The sequence below is a fragment of the Trichomonascus vanleenenianus genome (assembly GCF_965637985.1).
Source record: "Trichomonascus vanleenenianus strain CLIB 3782 genome assembly, contig: TRVA0_020S, whole genome shotgun sequence".
Taxonomy (NCBI): domain Eukaryota; kingdom Fungi; phylum Ascomycota; class Dipodascomycetes; order Dipodascales; family Trichomonascaceae; genus Blastobotrys; species Blastobotrys vanleenenianus.
Window position 1 is genome coordinate 138,046 of NW_027481867.1, and position 16,544 is coordinate 154,589.

The window sequence follows — 16,544 nt, forward strand, 5'->3', positions numbered from 1 at the left end:
ATATGTGTACCTGGGGGGCCAGCAACACTCGGATAGTGATTAAAGAGCTGGGTCAGCCGCATCTGGGGGGGGGGGGGGGGTCAGCCCCCCAGACCCCCCGTGGTTCCGCTGCGCGGAAGGCTCTAGGGTTTAATGCCACTCTCATACCTACGCGTGAGCGGAGCTACGTGGGGTCTGGGGGCTGGCCCCCCAGGATCATACGGGAACTAACGATATTAAAAAGTATGGGTTATAGCGGGGGTGGCGTCCGGATGTGGGGCTGGGTGCGGCGTGTGCGGCTCAAAAAAGATGCGAAATAACGAGGGTTACATGACAAGGCAGCCGGTTTTGGCTTCGCCCGAGTCGGAGGAGCGCTCGATTTCCGAAATGAGCGCCTCAAAGGCCTTGTCAACGTTGGCGTTCTTCTTAGCGGAGGTCTCGACAAAGGGTAGCTTTAGGGAGGCGGCCAGCTGGGCGCCCTCTTCGGAGGAAACCTGGCGCTGCGACTCGTCGAGGTCGGTTTTGTTGCCGACGATGACCATGGGCAAGTGCTCTGTGCCCGTGGCGTTGAGGATCTTGTCGCGGATGATGGGTATCATGTCAAACGAGGCGCGCGACGCCACGGAGTAGATAAGCATGTAGCCGTGGATACCAATGAGATGCTTCTGGTTCATAATGCTGAACTCATCCTGGCCCGCCGTGTCGATGATCTCAGTCGTATACTGTATGCCCTTGTAGGAGATCGACTTGGAGAACTGGTTCTCGATGGTAGGGTAGTAGGAGTCCAGGAAGTGGTGGTCGACGAACTGCACCGTCACCGACGACTTGCCGACTGCGCTAGAGCCGACAATGGCGATCTTGCGGGCCCTCTCTGGCGTAGGCATTATAAATAATAATAATAAAAATAAAAAATAAAAAAAGGATTAGTAGCGGGGGAGGGAAAAAAAAAACAAATAGACAATAAATAAATAAGAAGACGACTATGAAAGAACCTCTAGAGAAAACGCTCTTTGACAGCTTCTTTTTGGGTCTTTTTTGTGCGTGTCGCAGCCGGGCAGTAGGGAAAGGGAATCGGACAGGCGGGTAAAGGGTGGTGTGTTTCGCGCAAACCAACCAAAAACTCAAAAAAAGCCGCCGCACAACTCGGTCTGGACCACGATATTCACAGTTATTTGCGACAGAGGGCACCAGGGGGGCGAATTATTTGAATTGCACCAGTCGAAGAGAGGAACAGCAGGTTATATAGTGCCTGTCGATTGGCCGGTTACGTTTTTTATTGTATTGGAGTTGCCCTGATCGGCCGCTTCTGTCATACGGGCATTGCCGTGCCGAGCATTGCCGGATCTTGGCGTGCGCGGCGTGCGGCGTGCGGCTCATATCTCCGAATTATGACTTTTTTTAGGTGACTGATAGACAACACTACATTAGATAGATAACGTGTGGAATATAAAAGGGAGTATAAGTAGCGCTTGAAATCCGGGGTTCTCGAGATGATCTGTGGGGCAAATTGCGCAGTAGGCGACATAATACCGTACCAGTAGTAGTACAGTTGTACTAGGTCAATTCCACCCGCGGAATATCCTTAAGCGCCCTAAACCCGACGCGGAGCGTCGCCACGGGAGCTCGAGGGCTGGTCCTCGAAAACACACTGACCGTAGCTACTAACCATACCAGTCCCCCAAAGCCCCTCAGCCAAGGCGCGGAACGGACACAGCCGCGCGTTACATAAGCGCTTACGCGCAAGTAGGGAAGCGATGGTTCCACTCGTCCGGCGCGGCTAAGGCGGGCTTAGCCAATCAGGAGGCATGGAACCGGATCAACGGTTCCGCGGATACAACTCTGTTATTCCGAGAAAAGCAAGAAGGTATGGAACATCCGGGGAAGAAGTAGAGTAGCGACGGTCGTTTGAATCTGGGTTTTTTTTCTGTTCGACTCATTTTGATACTGAAGCGGCAAATTGTTGGATTTTTTTTTGTTTTGTTGAGCATGAGATGGAATCCGACAATTATCGTGCCCAAAATTTTGGGGGGTCAAAACCATGCCTACGGTCAATTGAGGGCCCCAATCAAACTCAAAGCGGCCGACTGCTACCCCGGGCCCGGGGCTGAGCCAGCCAGTAGAAAATTGCCCGTTTCAGCGCCAAGTCGTACGTGTTTGTGTACTACCCCGGATATGATTCTCCGGTCGAGGGTACCCATATGCGTCCCGGGATCCAACAAATCACAGCGCACAGCCTGTTGAGTACGGTGTGTCTTGGCTTCACGGTTGAGACACATTTTTTCCCTTCCCTGGAAGAGATATAAATTCACGTCGGTACCCCCCGGAAGATTTCCCCTAAAGACGTTGTCTTCCATCCTCCTTCGTAGACTCTGAGCTTCCTTTCCCCCTTTTGACTTTTAGGAACTCTTATTAGACCATATAGATCCTTTTCATCTTAGTCTCCCAAAAAAATTATCATGAGCGCAATTCTTAAATCGCGTATTCGAGCCCCCTCGTTCCTGAGCAAGGTCAAGACCGCCGAGGAGCTGATCCCACTCTTCAAGCACGGCCAGTACATTGGCTGGTCCGGGTTCACTGGTGTGGGTGGTCCAAAGGTCGTCCCTTCGGCTTTGTCGAAGCACGTTGAAGAGAACAACCTCAAGGGCAAGCTGGCATTCAACCTGTTTGTTGGCGCTTCAGCTGATGTTGATATCGAGTCCAAATGGGCCGATCTCGATATGCTGCTGCGACGGTCGCCGCACCAGGTCGGCAAGCCCATCGCCAACGCCATTAACGATGGCCGAACCCAGTTCTTTGACAAGCACCTGTCCATGTGGCCGCAGGACCTGACCTACGGCTACTACACGCGGTTCAAGGAGAACAACAGCCTGGATATCGCCATCATTGAAGCCACTGGTATCGCCGAAGACGGCTCCATCATCCTGGGCCCGTCTGTTGGTGCCACTCCAGAGCTTGTGTCTGTTGCCGACAAGGTCATTATTGAGCTTAACACGCGATTGCCTTCCTTCGAGGGCTTGCACGACATCAACATGCCAGTTGCCCCACCATTCCGAAAGCCGTACCCCATCCTCAACTGTCACGACCGATGCGGCACTCCGGGTCTGCCAATCGACCCCAGCAAGATTGTCGGTATTGTCGAGTCGCAGGCGGTCGACACGGTCCCTGCCAACACTCCTTCCGACGAGATGTCGCGAAACATTGCCGGTCACCTTGTCCATTTCTTCGAGAACGAAGTCAAGGTCGGCCGAATGCCGGAGAACCTGCACCCGCTGCAGTCTGGCATTGGAAACGTCGCCAATGCCATTGTCGAGGGTCTTGCTGAAGCCTCGTTCAAGGAGCTCAATGTGTGGACTGAGGTGCTCCAGGACTCGTTCCTCGAGTTCTTTGAGTCGGGCAAGCTCAACACTGCCACTGCCACTTCTGTGCGACTCACGCCAGAGGGCTTTGAGCGGTTCTTCAAGGGCTGGGACGTTTTCTCTGACAAGCTGACGCTACGATCGCAGACCGTGTCTAACCACCCAGAGCTCATCCGACGACTTGGTGTCATTGCCATGAACACGCCAGTCGAGGTTGACATTTACGCGCATGCTAACTCGACCAATGTGTCGGGTTCGCGAATGCTCCACGGCATTGGCGGCTCTGGCGACTTCCTGCGAAACGCCAAGCTTTCCGTGATGCACACTCCATCCGTGCGACCAACCAAGACCGACCCACTTGGTCTTTCTTGCATTGTTCCGTTCGCTACCCACGTTGACCACACCGAGCACGATCTCGATGTGCTCGTTACGGAGCAGGGTCTTGCTGATCTTCGAGGCCTGTCGCCAAAGGAGCGATCTCGAGAGATCATCTCCAAGTGTGCCCACCCAGCGTACCGGGACATTCTCAGCGAGTACGTTGAGCGGGCCGAGTTTGCCATGCGAAAGAAGAAGTCGCTGCACGAGCCACACATTCTGCGAGACGCTTTCCGACTGCATGTCAACCTCGAGGAGAAGGGCACCATGCGAATCGACAAGTGGTAAATCAAAAAAGTACCATTGTAATGACCTTTTTAATCTTAACGAGTTATGTAACCAAATTGACTATTCATATTCAAGCCAACTGTTCACCATCCTCGATTTATCGAAATATTCCACCAGTCAAATATTTGACCAGTTTAGTATTCTAGTGGTACCTGGGCGCACTCTCTACCCCTGAAGTTTGCTACCCCTGGATCGAGTTTGGCAAAATTGAAATTTCATCCGATGGTTTTAACCACTTTTATTACTTCAATCCCCAAGTGGGGTACTGGTGCCTCTCGGACGAACGGAACTTTTCTCCTCATTCACCGTTGGCTCTCATGCAGGACTTATGCATACATCAATAGTCCCTCGGAGGCCTAAAAGCTCCGATACTATAGCTTCCGCGCACTATTACGCTCCGAGGACTGATACTCCGCCCTACAATATTCCGCCATGAACGCTTAAGGTTCAATGAAACGACGGAAATTGTCGAGCATGATTCGCGCCCCAGAGGGAGTGTCCCATCCATACGACGCACATATGCGGTGGAGCGATTGCTCGATATACTGGTCCATCTCATCGCCTGCGGCGTGATAATCTGATTCAGTCAGAACACGATCGGCGGGAACCGTCGAGAAAATCTTGTCGCTCTTTTCTTGGGTAGAAATGTTAATGAGCACGGATCCCGAAAAGTACACGGCGCACTTGGGGGCCTTTTTCGTGAGCCACGCGGACTTGACGAAATCGGGCGATCCCGTGTACGAATGTAGGCAAATGGACGGAGGAGGCACCTTCATCGCCTTGATCTGCTCAAACATTGTGTTGTGGCATTGGACGCTATGAATTGAACAAGGACGCTTCAGCTCACTCGCCACATCCAGCAGACTCTGGAATATGCGCTTTTGGTGCTCCATTGATACCTTGTATGGCGATAGCTTGCTCCCTGGTACCGGCAGTCGAAACGCCTTGTCCAGCCCAATTTCGCCCACAATTGCCCGTGAATCCGCCTCCAGAAACCTCCGGATCTTGTCCAGATGTTCCTCCCAGCTCGTTGGATCAGGGAGACCTTCAACGAACTCTTCTGTGGGCTCCGGGTAGAGCACCTCTGTATAGTGAGCAAGCTTGTTCTGGGGCTTCTCGCCGACATAAACCAAGTGCGAGAACCACGGGTGATACCCATATGCTGGAATTACCTTGGATGGATATTTCTGAGCGATTTCGGCCACTCGATCAACGTCATTCAGCCGGGTAGCCATCGTCACCAACTTGCTTGTCTTCATGGACGGGATGCTCTCCAGGCTCTCTACAGCATCTGTCGGGTGGCAATGTACATCCGCCACTCCAATGCTCCAAATTTCCTCATTCTCTGCCATCTTTTACCCTAAATCTCGTGTTTTATCCCTAAACTTCCGGTTAATTGTAGCGTAGGATCTCTTATCACTATGGTGTGGTGATGGAGAACGGCGACGGTTGGAGGCGGACATAATTAGGTTCGCTAATGAGTTAAGTTACGGAAATTTTGTCCTGTGGTACTTAATGGAGCCCTGCATTCAAACCCTTTGCCTGTCGAGTAATGGAGTCCACGAATCCGTCTTTCCAGAACAAGCGGTACATTCCGCCGTGGCGGGAGCCGTATATCATTGGCATTGCCGGGTGTAGCGGTAGCGGCAAGACCTCGATCGCCTCCTCGATCATCAAGAAACTCAATGTATGTTTGATGCCGAACGGTAGATGGGCGGCACTAACTGAGATAGGTCCCGTGGACAATTCTCATGTCCATGGATAACTTTTACAATCCATTGACTCCTGAGCAGAAGAAGCTGGCATTTGAGAGGTGAGTTGTTAATATTGGTAGGCAATTGTGCGTTTGGGCTGACCGAGTATAGTAAATGGGATTTCGACTCGCCAGAGTCGTTTGACTTGGATCTCCTGGTCAAGACCCTCAAGGATCTAAAGCAGGGCAAGAAGGTACAGATCCCCACCTATTCTTTCAAGGAGCACGACCGGACGGATAAGTACGTGACGATCTACGGAGCCAATGTCATCATTTTGGAGGGCATCTACGCGCTGTACGATCCACGCGTGCTGGAACTCATGGACCTCAAGGTTTTCGTAGACACGGACTTTGACATCTGCCTCGCCCGGCGGCTCAATCGTGACATTCTCCATCGTGGGCGAGAGCTTGTCCTATCCGTCCAGCAATGGGAGCGGTTCGTCAAACCCAACTTCATGCGGCACATCCAGTACACCATGAACCACGCAGATATCCTCGTCCCCAGGGGATTGGAAAACGTAGTTGCTATCAACATGATTGCAAACCACATCCAGCGCCAGTTGGCTGGGAAGAGCTCCCAGCACGTGAGTGACCTGCTGCGGCTCGGCAAGGATGGCGACAGCCCGGATATCTCCAAGGTCGTTTCCGTGCTCAACCAGACGCCGCAGGTCAAGGGCATTCACACGATCCTCATGGACCAGCAGAGCTCGCGCGACGATTTTATCTTCTACTTCGATCGAATTGCGTCCCTCCTCGTCTCTCGTGCCTTGGATGAGCTTGATACTTACACCCCTAAGAAGATAACCACTCCAACTCTGCACGAGCACGTAGGAGTCTCCCTCCCCTACGATGATCTCTGCGCAGTTAGCGTAATTAGAGGCGGTGAGTGCTTCACCCGAGCGCTTCGAGCCACTGTGCCCACAATTAGGCTGGGGAAGCTGCTCATCCAGTCCGATTCGCTCACTGGCGAGCCGAAGCTTCATACTTTGACGCTGCCGCCTTGCCTCGACCCGAAGCCGAACCCTGCAACTGGCCTCGTAGATGAGACCGCCCAGGCTCTGCTGACAAAGACGAACGTCCTGCTGGTCGACAGCCAGATCTCCTCTGGTGCGGCGGCTACCATGGCTACTGCGGTGCTCATGGACCATGGCGTCAAGGAGGAGAGCATCACTGTGATTGCATATATGGCTACCCAGGTTGGCTTGCGACGGCTCAAGACCGCCTATCCGAACATCAAGGTCGTGGTAGGTCGTGTTGACATGGCGTACTCGCCTCGATTCGTTGATACGTTATACTATGGAACTTAATCTGTTAGAATTAGGCTTTATAAACTCTTCTTTTTTTTAGAATGTTTACGGCTTCTGGCTATCAACTAGCCAGTTAACGATTGCCATGGAAAGGATATTTGCTAGCATTAGAGAATCGTTCACTCGACTAACCTTCAACGAGTATGCTTCGCTCTTAGCCCAGACAGGAATTGGAATCGTCGCTACGCGGTTCAGCTGGCCGTACGTCTCGGCAATACTAACCATCTACACGGCACCGTTCTATCCGCTTGCATTCGTAGCGTTACCAAGCATGATAGCCATTAAATCCCTGCGAAGAGTGGACCACCCGTACCCGCCCTGGCTACCTGTCCTGTGCCAGTACCTGTGCCTCATTGCCTATGTTAACGCAACCATCTGCTCGCTCCAGATCTACCTCCCCTACAGCCTGTTGCAGTACTTTTGGCCAGAAGTCCCCACAGTTCCACAGGCCATCACCAGCAAACTCATCTCGATCCTCAACGCAGTCCATGCAGAAGTTGTCCATTTCGACCAGCTATGCATGACCCTGACGTTCGCAGACTCAACCCCAACAAATCTTCAGCATATCGCGCGGATTGCATCAAGCCTGGTCCTTTCGACTCCGTACAATGATATGCTTGCACTGGCCTTTTAGTCGAAACCCATAGGGTCACCAATGAAAACGTCAGTAGAATAGATTACGGTTCAAGCTTCATGGAGATCAAATCCAGTGACACAGACCCTTCGCCGCCTTCTAACAAACGTTTAACCACCTCTAGGCTCGTAGCAACCACCTGTCCGTGTTCGTCCATCGTCCAGAAACAATTCCTCTTCGAATGCATGTCAAATATCCGCGCATCAAATAACACTAGATCAATCACCATGAGGTAGTGGAGTGCAGCAATAAACCCAGGTCTGTGCCCACCAATGCAAATGTACCGATTGTTGAGCACATTCTGCTGGCGGGGAACATGCCAGTAAATTGTTTTGAGACTACCTACGGCACTCTTTAGGTCCATGATTGTAGTCCACTTAAATTGCCGCTCAGAAAGCACGGTATCAATATCGCAGCAGTCAATAACGCCGTCCGTAAAGCTAAAAATATGGGTAGAAGTGAACAACTTGCACCCATCTTTGCCGAAAGGCACGGTGATTTTAGTGACACCATCAATTATGAGGGCAAGGCATCGGTCACTTGCGACAGCAAGTATTCTATCGCCCGAGACAAAATGTACTATCGTAGAATATCCATCAAAAAAAACCTTATGCCAGCCAATTAGCCCCGAATCAAGTGTGAAAACGCCCAGATAGCGGCGGTTGTCGGCTAAAGTAATGGCGGTATTTACCCACGCTTGGTATCCGCTAATTGAGGTGGCAACTTTCTTGTCAAAGACAACTGAATCATAACCTTCAATCTGGGTAACAACTGGTGTCTTCTCGGGAAACACTGAGAACGCAGGACCGATTGGATAATCGTGGCGTTCAATCCTGCCCTCGCGTACATCAATTACTCCCTCCATTGATGGATACCCTACTGGTGGGTATCTGACTGTGAACTGATAAGGTCCTATAAACTGAGTATCAGGCAATTGGCCCATAGTAGATCCGCGATAAATAATACTTGAAAAGCCGCGTGGGAATCCTTCGTGTGGACGCAAGAACTTTATCTCAAGCTCCACGCCCTTGCGATTGAGGTTCTGGATTACGGCATCTGTCAGGAGGGTCTGGTTAAACCAAAACCCAAGGGAGGTCTTGGGAGCCACGCACTCCATGAATCGTTTAGTCTCTATCTCTGCTGCAGATGCGTTAACAATCCCAAGCCTTGGGGCAAAGAGACGCTGATCGTTCTCCAAAAAATAATACCGCCATTTCTTTGTCACAGAAGCGCAAGCTATAATAGCCAAGGGATCAAGGTAGCTGAATACACACTCTTGGACCTCAGCTGGGAGCTCGAGCATATTCATCCTTAAGCCCTACTATCCAGAACCGTATCAATGGCATTATACCTGGTATTGAATATGCGGTGTGGAGGTTTCGGATGCGTAGTTCTGAGCACTATGCAGGGGCGCCGCATGAGGCTTAATCTTAAAAATAAATACCGTCCGTACAAAACCAGGGGTAAACGAGCTCTTCCACCTGCTAATTTCAACTGCTACCGGTATCTAAAAGCAATTAGGGTTATATACTGTTTGAGAAAACAATCTGAAAACTATGCAATGTGGCTGACAATATAAATACTACTGTACTCTTGGGATTGTAAAAATTTCGATTGATCTTAATTAGAGAATGCCAAAGAGTCAGCCGATTTCAGCTGACACTTGTCAACTCTTTTTAACTCAATCTCCCTGCAATCTTTCGGCGCATCATCGTTCCGCTCATTGCCGGATCGTTCTTGCATATACGGGCTTGGCTTGTCATCATCCGGCGTAAAGCTCGTATGACACTTCCCGCTGAAACCTACAGAGATATTTAAGAATTTAGTTAAAGTGTTATGATATTATCCTTTTACTCCAATAATGTATTTTTATCATGGAATAGACTCAATTGACAGCCACCACCCTCAAACGCTTTAGGAGTTTAAAATGACCGTTTCCCTCTCGGCACTTGTGTGTATTTGTTCAACGTCAATTGCTGTGGTACATTACGCACACACGGGATGAGTAATACCGGTACTGTAACTATAAAGTAGTCCGATCCCGGAGATTTTTACCATAAGGCCACCATTGCTTCAATATGCATAATTCATTTCAGAATATACGGATTGGATAACATCGGTAGCTGTCTCCTACCGTCACAATGGTACACCACTCGATCTAGAGTTAAGATGTGGTCATGACGGCGTAACAATATCACCACGACGGTGACTCGCAGACATTATATAATGTAAACCACTGCCTCTCAGTGTTACAGTGGTGAAGGTAAAAAGCAACAATCGAATACCCCCGCCGATTGGGGCTTTCATAAGATGTCTCTCGGCTAAACTTAACTGTTTTCGGACTGGCAAGCTTGTGGAGACAAACTCCCTGAGAAGGATTTTTCAGCGTTGCAGACTTCAAGAGGAGTCATCCAGGTGAAACTATGACATCCTTTTTCCCACTTGAAACCTATTTTTCTTCCCCAAGTCTCTCAATGGTGTCTACCGTAATAGTCTCTGCAGATCAATCAACGCCCGTACGGATCCTTTCGGTCCCCATACATGGTGGCCCCTTCAGCTTCACTTTTATAATGGCGTAGCTCAGGTATATCCTATATTCTGACTTGATTGATAGTCACTGCGGTCTACACTGCGCACATTTTGACTCGGGTACGAAGTATTGGCTGCATAGCCGTTTGTCTGACTTCTCTCGCCCAATTGTTTTTAACTCCCCTTGATGATTCAGAATATTCAGGTACTCCTGTAGTTACAGTATTCAATTAGGCTAATGAACGCGCAGTCTCATGTCGCTATATGTGCTTCTATCTGGCGATTTTGTCCGGTTATATCTTCAAGTCAGTCAACTGTCTATCTAGTCACTAGAAAATTGGATACGCGGTACATATACAACAAAAAATCATCCATAGACCGTCTACGGTTATAAAATATTTTAAATAAATAAATAAAAGATTGCATTGTACGTCGGCACTGTATAATCCACCTTATTAAGTGGCTGCTGCATTGGGACGTTCATTTCGCACTTTTTTTCCACAATGAGTATACAGGTACCCCCTCCTACAGGCAGATCTGATTCTGCGACACGCGTCCGCGATAACGCTACACTGCACAATGTACTGTAAAATTTGCCTACAGAACTTTAAAGGTAGCATTTTAGAACCACACGAAAAAGCTATATAAAGGAACTCAGATTTAGGTGCGGGCGATGTTCCAGTCACGAAAAAGTTGTTTTATACTCGGTCCGCCAATTGAGAGTTTTAACAATCCCATTGTTGAAGATCGACAAACCTATTACTTGATTTTCAAAAGCCCGCCTGCTTCTCCGGTCGATTGTCTCACTCCCAACGTATAGAGTTCCCCAAACCGTTTAAATCTCAGACCTGTTTGACTTAAATTAACTATGAAAGTTTCGTGAACTATTTCACTCTTTTTTGGGGGTGGAGGAGAGAGTGTCCAAGTAGACCTTAGTGTCCATACGAGAGATGCTAACGATTACCAACGCAGATAGGCGAATTTAGGATTCAATTCCTTCAACGTAATACAAGGCAATAAATTCCAAACTCAAACTTATTGCACTGGGGGTTACAGATTTTTTTTATGATAAAGGAACAGCTACATAATACGTAGAAGTCAAGGCACGACATACATGTAGTCGCTGTCCGAATGTTAATTAAACCAATACAGACAGTGAAACAACTCAGCGGAAGGATCCTAACCGATGTTTTGCAAAAGCAATGCACTTAGGTCGCATGCTGGTTCGCGGATATGAGAAAAGGAGCTGCACTACACGGGACGCCGAGGGAGAAACACTATGCGACGCATAGCAAACGGGCAACGGGAAAAATCAGAGAAGCTTTTTCGTAAATACCCCAAAAGTGGATGTTTTAGGCACGTCAGAAACGGTTAAAATGAAATGGGGTTACTAGTACGCATCTCGGGGTGGCTCTATATCTGCCAATTCGTATCCTAGTATGTTGCATTACGCACATTGGTTTTTCTTTTGGTTTCCCCTTACTTGTGCAGCGGTAGCCTATGCTGGATCGTAGGTTAGGATTGTATGGGGGGCAGAGGCAGGCAAGCTAGAGTGACAATTGGCAATACTTTAAATCATTTAGAGTCAAACTGCTATTTAATATAAGGTTTATTCATCAGCTCTTTTTGTTTTTTTAAAAACTTCGCTATCCCACATTTGCTTTTCGCAGTGACAATATTTTATTTTTTTGAGCACATCGTCGCTGAGCGTACTTTGGTATTTATTCTTCTCGGGGAGCTACCTGGGATTGGAATTCTTGCTCTTATGCCATTAACGTACCTCTGGTAAAGAACTACCAAAGATTAGCTTTTTGGACATTCTTTTAATAGCACCACGTGGAATAGTAGGATACCACCTGGGTTAACTGTGGTGGAGGAGATCTGTTCATGCCATTGTGGGTATATCTCAAATACGATTCTCCGGGTGTTTATAAGTAGAACGTTCGCGACGCCAAACGGCGAGTATTCATTGAAGAATTTAATACCCATCCTTTAGTCCAAGTTGACTGCATGCCCTCAGCCTGACTCCACCAATTAATTGAAATATCAGAGGGCAACAGTCGATTGTAGGGAATACGTGCCACTGACGGAGTACTTGGTAGAACGAGACACTTGGGCCAGCCCCTTCAATATTTCATATAATACCCCGATTCATGGACAACACCATCACTCAAGTATCTGTCAAACCAGGCTACGCGATTCCGGGATGGGCAAAGGACAAATTGGCAACGGCAGAGTTTAAATCGGACGAGAGCCTTGAATGTCCTATACCTGGATGCATAGAGGTTTTTCGTAACGATTCGCATGGACGTCGCTACACCGCTGAGAAGTGGAAGGCTCATGTAACTGCTAAGGAGCTTCACTACTATCTATGGTACGACCCGCAATTCTGTTATCAGCCACGCGCATTGCGATATACTTTCATTAGAGTCGACAAGTGTCACAAGATTGCTGTGTGCCATTTCCGCCGAGAGCCAGTTCAATTCAACAAGCTAGAGGAGCATTGCCAACGGTGCAAGGGCTGCCTCGGAATCGACAAGAGGTATGCCAACGATCCCGAATATAGAGCCATCAGAAATGTCACAAAGCAACAGCTGCAGCGAGATGGTGTGGCCATTCAAGGGTTCGAAGCCTGTGAGGCGTACTACTGTTGCACTAAACTGTATGGAAGCAGTGTTCAGGGCATCCATGCTCACATGAAAACGGCAGGCAGTCATAACCCAACAGCTTCAGTCAAGTGCATGAGATATCGCACCACAAAGCACGGGTATGCCTATGTACCCATCAGCGACCTTGAATACGAAAAGCTTAACTCAGTCCATGATGGCATGGCAGTTGTCGAGCATCCACGAGAATCCGAATGGCAAAAGGTATTGCGAAGCAGTTCACCAGATGAGCCAGCTCAATTAAAGCAAGGAAGCAGCAACACTCCAGAGCCAGCACCGCCTGCGACAGATCGCCGACCAAGCCATGAAGAAGTGAGCAAATGGAAGAGTAGGATGGAGTCTATGGAGCCGTCCGACACTTCAAAGCAGGGCAGGGACTCGTTCCACACGGTGGACTCGTTCCGACAAACAGTGCTGGCCAGGGGATACGGTCTGTTTGAAAACTTTTACAAGTCGTTCATTCACCAGTGTAGCGACGAGTTTGATGAACTTACTTTCCACCTGCAACCTCAGATTATTGGTAATTGGATGCGGGACCTACGGCCGATATTCGACGACCTTGAGAACGCTGCCCCTGGCTACTCATTTATGGCGGATCCGCACAACGTCTTTGCAAGCGATCACCAAATGCTCTACCGATTTGGTATTCATGATCGTGTGCCGTTTTTCCAAAACCTGGCCAAATATGATTACTCGCAGGTGCCAAAATACCTAACACAGTGCCAAAACTTTGTCCGGGCCCTGGCAGTGCTCACGTTCACCTCAATTGCAAACACTCCCTCACCTGCAGAGCTTTTGAGCTGGTCCTTTGCCAATACACCTGCTCAAATGCGGTCTATGATGCTTAAAGGTGGATCTCGGCTGGTCTTCAAAAGCTCTACGGGAGTTGATAGGGAGCTGCCATGGGTAGTAAGCGAGCTAGTCGCACGATACCTCATGATCCTGCGGCCTTTAGAGACCTATTTGAATCAGGTGCTACAGTCGAGTGAGCAGCAAGTTGCGGATCTCAACAGCCGTTTGTTCGTTACGTACCAGGGAAGGATATCCGAAACGGAATTGAGCAACTCCATGCGCCAGGTTACGGGCCAGCACCTCGATCGTATTGCTAGCGAGAACGTGTGGAAGAACCTACTTCACACAATCATGCACAAAGTTGCCGAGCAGCAGTGGCCCGAGAGTACGTTCAGTCAGGCGTGGTTCAACAGCACTGGTCTCAGTACGCTGAGGCTGGAGGATATTCCCAGCCTGGGGCCTTACCAATTACTACCTAAATTGTAATGTCTAATTCCAGAGTGAGACTCTTACTCTCTGTAAAATACCGCCACTACGACCAACAGATTAAAAAGAGAATGGCGAAAAAGTATGGTGCTACTAATTGTCTGTCAATTTATAGACAGGTCTAATCCCCCAATGGCACCATCAAAAAATAGAACTGTGGACAACCTTTAAGAGAATAGGAGTCCCATTAATTCGTGAAGTTATCACTAAGCAATACAATAGACTACAATGTATTATGCATAAGTACGGCTATACCGGTAGTACATACGCAATACGCCATTCCGCCGTTTGCCCAGAACAATGATACCTGAGTATGACTAAAGAAGAACAAGTACAAAGTACCGCTGATTAAATGTTGCAATTTTACGGAATGGATAAGTACCACTGATTAAGTTCTTGAAATTTCACGTAATTGACTTCTCGCCCTGCAGGTCTTAAAGTTACGAACCGATTTCAGTTATCAACCACATAAATACAAGTCATCAAATAGCTAGGAAAATAAAGATGATTTTCTTTGGACTTCTGAAATTTAAGCTATTTTTGACCGGTGGAGCCATACGATCGTTTTAATGATATCGATGGTCCTGCGCCCAAAAAATTTAGATTTCTGAAGGTCCGACATTTCCTCCGTCAAATTGAACAACTTACTACCGATATCTTTAAGGAAAACAGATATGTCACAACAGCATGATCCACAGCTGCAGGATTCTCAGCAGCCTGGAAAGCCTCAGCAGCCGCTGCAGAAGCTGAAAAAGAGAAAGTCTCAATCCGAAGAAGCCTTTGAAGCTCAAAAGGAACAATATAAGCAGGGCCCTTTGATCCAAACCGACAACGTATGTTTATCTCTCAAATCGTCCAAAGAAATAATTGACATGACTAACCTTGGTGCAGTGGCTCATGGAGAAAGACTTTGGTGAAGCTGAGAACAAGCTTGACCGAAATATTGTTAAAAACGCAGCAGAACGGGCATTTTACATCAAGGATTACTCCAAAGCACTCGAAATCCTCGACCAGGCCACTGGCTTCGCTCCTGGAAGTAAAGAAGCGCGTGAGCTAGATGAGATCAGATCAGCTTGCAACGAAGAGCTTGAAAAATTGAATCAATCGTAAACACGTAAGGGACTGTTTCCCTGTTCCAGTTGGCTCTATAATGTCATTGGGCCTATGAGGATAGGATTGATGGCGATGGAGTCGGTTAATTTGGATAGATCGTGACTTGGATTTTGCTAATATCACGTTTTTTCAGCTCCGAATCCTTTTCATCGTCTTCGTACTCATCCAGCACAGCCAGAGTACCCGTAAATATGTCAATCTTGTGCCCTATTTGCTGGAATTTGAGTGCTATGGCCAGAACTTTCTCAATTGCTCTACCCGAGGCATTTAAAGTGACTCGATGAGGACGCTGCTTCTCAGCTTCGGCCAGCAATTTGGTGGCCCGTTTCAGAACGGAGACAAATGGTGAATTCGTAGACACATAGATATCAAATTTATGGCCAGCTGCTCGAGGCGCAGGATGCTTGATATGCGTTGACATGAATTATATCGTTAAATCAATTATGGCCCAAGTCGTTAGTAGAGGGTTTGATCCGGGAAGTTTTGATGTCACTCCCAATCGACACGGCACCTCGACACTAACCAATACCAGCAGTACCGAGGAGTAGGTTCCATTACATATAATGTCGACAGAGAATCTTCCACAGTGGTACTACGATTTAACTGATACGTCTAAAGCAGTGTAGGTTGGGCAATAGAGATCCATGGAGAATCGAGCAGAACTAACGAATGAAACCGCGTAGGCCCGTTGGTACTCCCGGGATCCCTGCTCCTTCGACGTTCCAGTCGGAGAAAGTAGGCAAGAAGAGCAATGTCGCCCAGCCACGGGGAAAGGCAGATCGTTCTAATGATGATCTCAAGCTAAAAAAGGCATGGGAACTGGCATTGGCTCCGGCGAAGAGTCTGCCCATGAACCTGTTTGTCAGTTACATGTCGGGTAACGCGCTGCAGATTGTGCCAATTATGATGACTCTCATGATGTTCTTTATTAACCCCGTCAAGCAGATCTTCTCAATGAACAGCCAATTCGACAAGTTCCAGACTAAGGGCAATGCTAATGATGTCATGTTGACCAAAATTGCATTCTTTTTCTGCCAGCTGCTAGCATTGGGGGCTGGTATCTGGAAACTAGGACAGATGGGCCTGCTTCCGAATACTAAGAGCGATTGGCTTGCATGGGAGAAGATTACTGTTGTCAAGGAGAGGAGTCTATAATCAAATATTAACCGACATATTTAAATATGAGTTTTTAATTGTTCATAATACCGTTAAGGAGATAAGGGGGGTTGCCGGCCAGGTACTAATTGTTAGAGACTTGGTTAGTGG

At 48.3% G+C, this 16,544-nt stretch overlaps 8 protein-coding genes across 8 annotated transcripts; 5 read left to right on the forward strand and 3 right to left on the reverse strand.

Moving 5' to 3' along the window:
• Window positions 1-305: 305 nt before the first annotated feature.
• Window positions 306-863, reverse strand: RHB1 (GTP-binding protein Rheb-like; the record flags this gene model as incomplete). The annotated part of the gene is made up of 1 exon (XM_076684981.1): window positions 306-863. One exon carries the CDS (start codon window positions 861-863, stop codon window positions 306-308), a length of 558 nt encoding a protein of 185 aa, XP_076540799.1.
• A 1,572-nt stretch (window positions 864-2,435) lies between these two features.
• ACH1 (acetyl-CoA hydrolase) lies at window positions 2,436-3,998 on the forward strand (the record flags this gene model as incomplete). The annotated part of the gene is made up of 1 exon (XM_076684982.1): window positions 2,436-3,998. The coding sequence occupies one exon, from the start codon at window positions 2,436-2,438 to the stop codon at window positions 3,996-3,998; it is 1,563 nt and encodes a 520-aa protein (XP_076540800.1).
• Window positions 3,999-4,438: 440 nt separating this feature from the next.
• TRVA0_020S01596 (putative endodeoxyribonuclease) lies at window positions 4,439-5,257 on the reverse strand (the record flags this gene model as incomplete). Its single annotated transcript, XM_076684983.1, has 1 exon — window positions 4,439-5,257. The coding sequence occupies one exon, from the start codon at window positions 5,255-5,257 to the stop codon at window positions 4,439-4,441; it is 819 nt and encodes a 272-aa protein (XP_076540801.1).
• Window positions 5,258-5,550: 293 nt separating this feature from the next.
• Window positions 5,551-7,058, forward strand: URK1 (uridine kinase URK1; the record flags this gene model as incomplete). Its single annotated transcript, XM_076684984.1, has 3 exons — window positions 5,551-5,685; window positions 5,732-5,811; window positions 5,864-7,058. The coding sequence occupies 3 exons, from the start codon at window positions 5,551-5,553 to the stop codon at window positions 7,056-7,058; spliced, it is 1,410 nt and encodes a 469-aa protein (XP_076540802.1).
• A 677-nt stretch (window positions 7,059-7,735) lies between these two features.
• Window positions 7,736-9,001, reverse strand: TRVA0_020S01640 (F-box protein; the record flags this gene model as incomplete). The annotated part of the gene is made up of 1 exon (XM_076684985.1): window positions 7,736-9,001. One exon carries the CDS (start codon window positions 8,999-9,001, stop codon window positions 7,736-7,738), a length of 1,266 nt encoding a protein of 421 aa, XP_076540803.1.
• Window positions 9,002-12,374: 3,373 nt separating this feature from the next.
• Window positions 12,375-14,165, forward strand: TRVA0_020S01662 (uncharacterized protein; the record flags this gene model as incomplete). Its single annotated transcript, XM_076684986.1, has 1 exon — window positions 12,375-14,165. One exon carries the CDS (start codon window positions 12,375-12,377, stop codon window positions 14,163-14,165), a length of 1,791 nt encoding a protein of 596 aa, XP_076540804.1.
• A 674-nt stretch (window positions 14,166-14,839) lies between these two features.
• TRVA0_020S01684 (uncharacterized protein) lies at window positions 14,840-15,275 on the forward strand (the record flags this gene model as incomplete). Its single annotated transcript, XM_076684987.1, has 2 exons — window positions 14,840-14,998; window positions 15,057-15,275. The coding sequence occupies 2 exons, from the start codon at window positions 14,840-14,842 to the stop codon at window positions 15,273-15,275; spliced, it is 378 nt and encodes a 125-aa protein (XP_076540805.1).
• A 566-nt stretch (window positions 15,276-15,841) lies between these two features.
• Window positions 15,842-16,433, forward strand: EMC4 (chaperone EMC4; the record flags this gene model as incomplete). Its single annotated transcript, XM_076684988.1, has 2 exons — window positions 15,842-15,900; window positions 15,962-16,433. 2 exons carry the CDS (start codon window positions 15,842-15,844, stop codon window positions 16,431-16,433), a joined length of 531 nt encoding a protein of 176 aa, XP_076540806.1.
• Window positions 16,434-16,544: the final 111 nt, after the last annotated feature.